General features: G+C 57.8%; 1 protein-coding gene across 1 annotated transcript in view; it reads right to left on the minus strand.

The window, feature by feature from the left end:
• Positions 1 to 265: 265 nt before the first annotated feature.
• Positions 266 to 360, minus strand: part of Clec3b (C-type lectin domain family 3 member B) — a 2,961-nt gene continuing 2,866 nt past the window's right edge. The window contains exon 3 of the mRNA XM_010624584.1: positions 266 to 353. Within this exon, the coding sequence (XP_010622886.1) occupies positions 266 to 353 (88 nt within the window). The remainder of the gene's footprint in view (positions 354 to 360) is intronic.

Raw genomic sequence — 360 nt, forward strand, 5'->3', positions numbered from 1 at the left:
CGCGAGTTCGAGGCCAGCCTGGGACACAGTGAATTCGGGGTCAGCCTGAACTGCGTGGTGAGATCCTGTCTAGAAAAAAGAAAAAAAAATTTTTTTTAGTTGCCAATAGAACAAAGACAGGGCTGGGGATTTGCTCAGTGGCGCTGCACCTTCCTCACGAGCACAAGGTCCCAAGTTCCTTCCCTGGTACCAAAAGAACCCAAAAACCAGAAACCAAAGTCGTGAGGCCGGGGTTCCCTGCTTCGCCCTTCCCTCGCCCACTCGCTCATTTCGGCAGCGGTCCCGCCGCAGCGCCTGTCCCTCCGGCCTGCTTTGGACCCGGCTCCTGCGCTACCCGCAGCGGCCTGCACAGACTGCGGA

The sequence above is a fragment of the Fukomys damarensis genome, unplaced genomic scaffold (assembly GCF_012274545.1).
Source record: "Fukomys damarensis isolate Sample0158 unplaced genomic scaffold, DMR_v1.0_HiC HiC_scaffold_12, whole genome shotgun sequence".
In the NCBI taxonomy this organism is placed as follows: domain Eukaryota; kingdom Metazoa; phylum Chordata; class Mammalia; order Rodentia; family Bathyergidae; genus Fukomys; species Fukomys damarensis.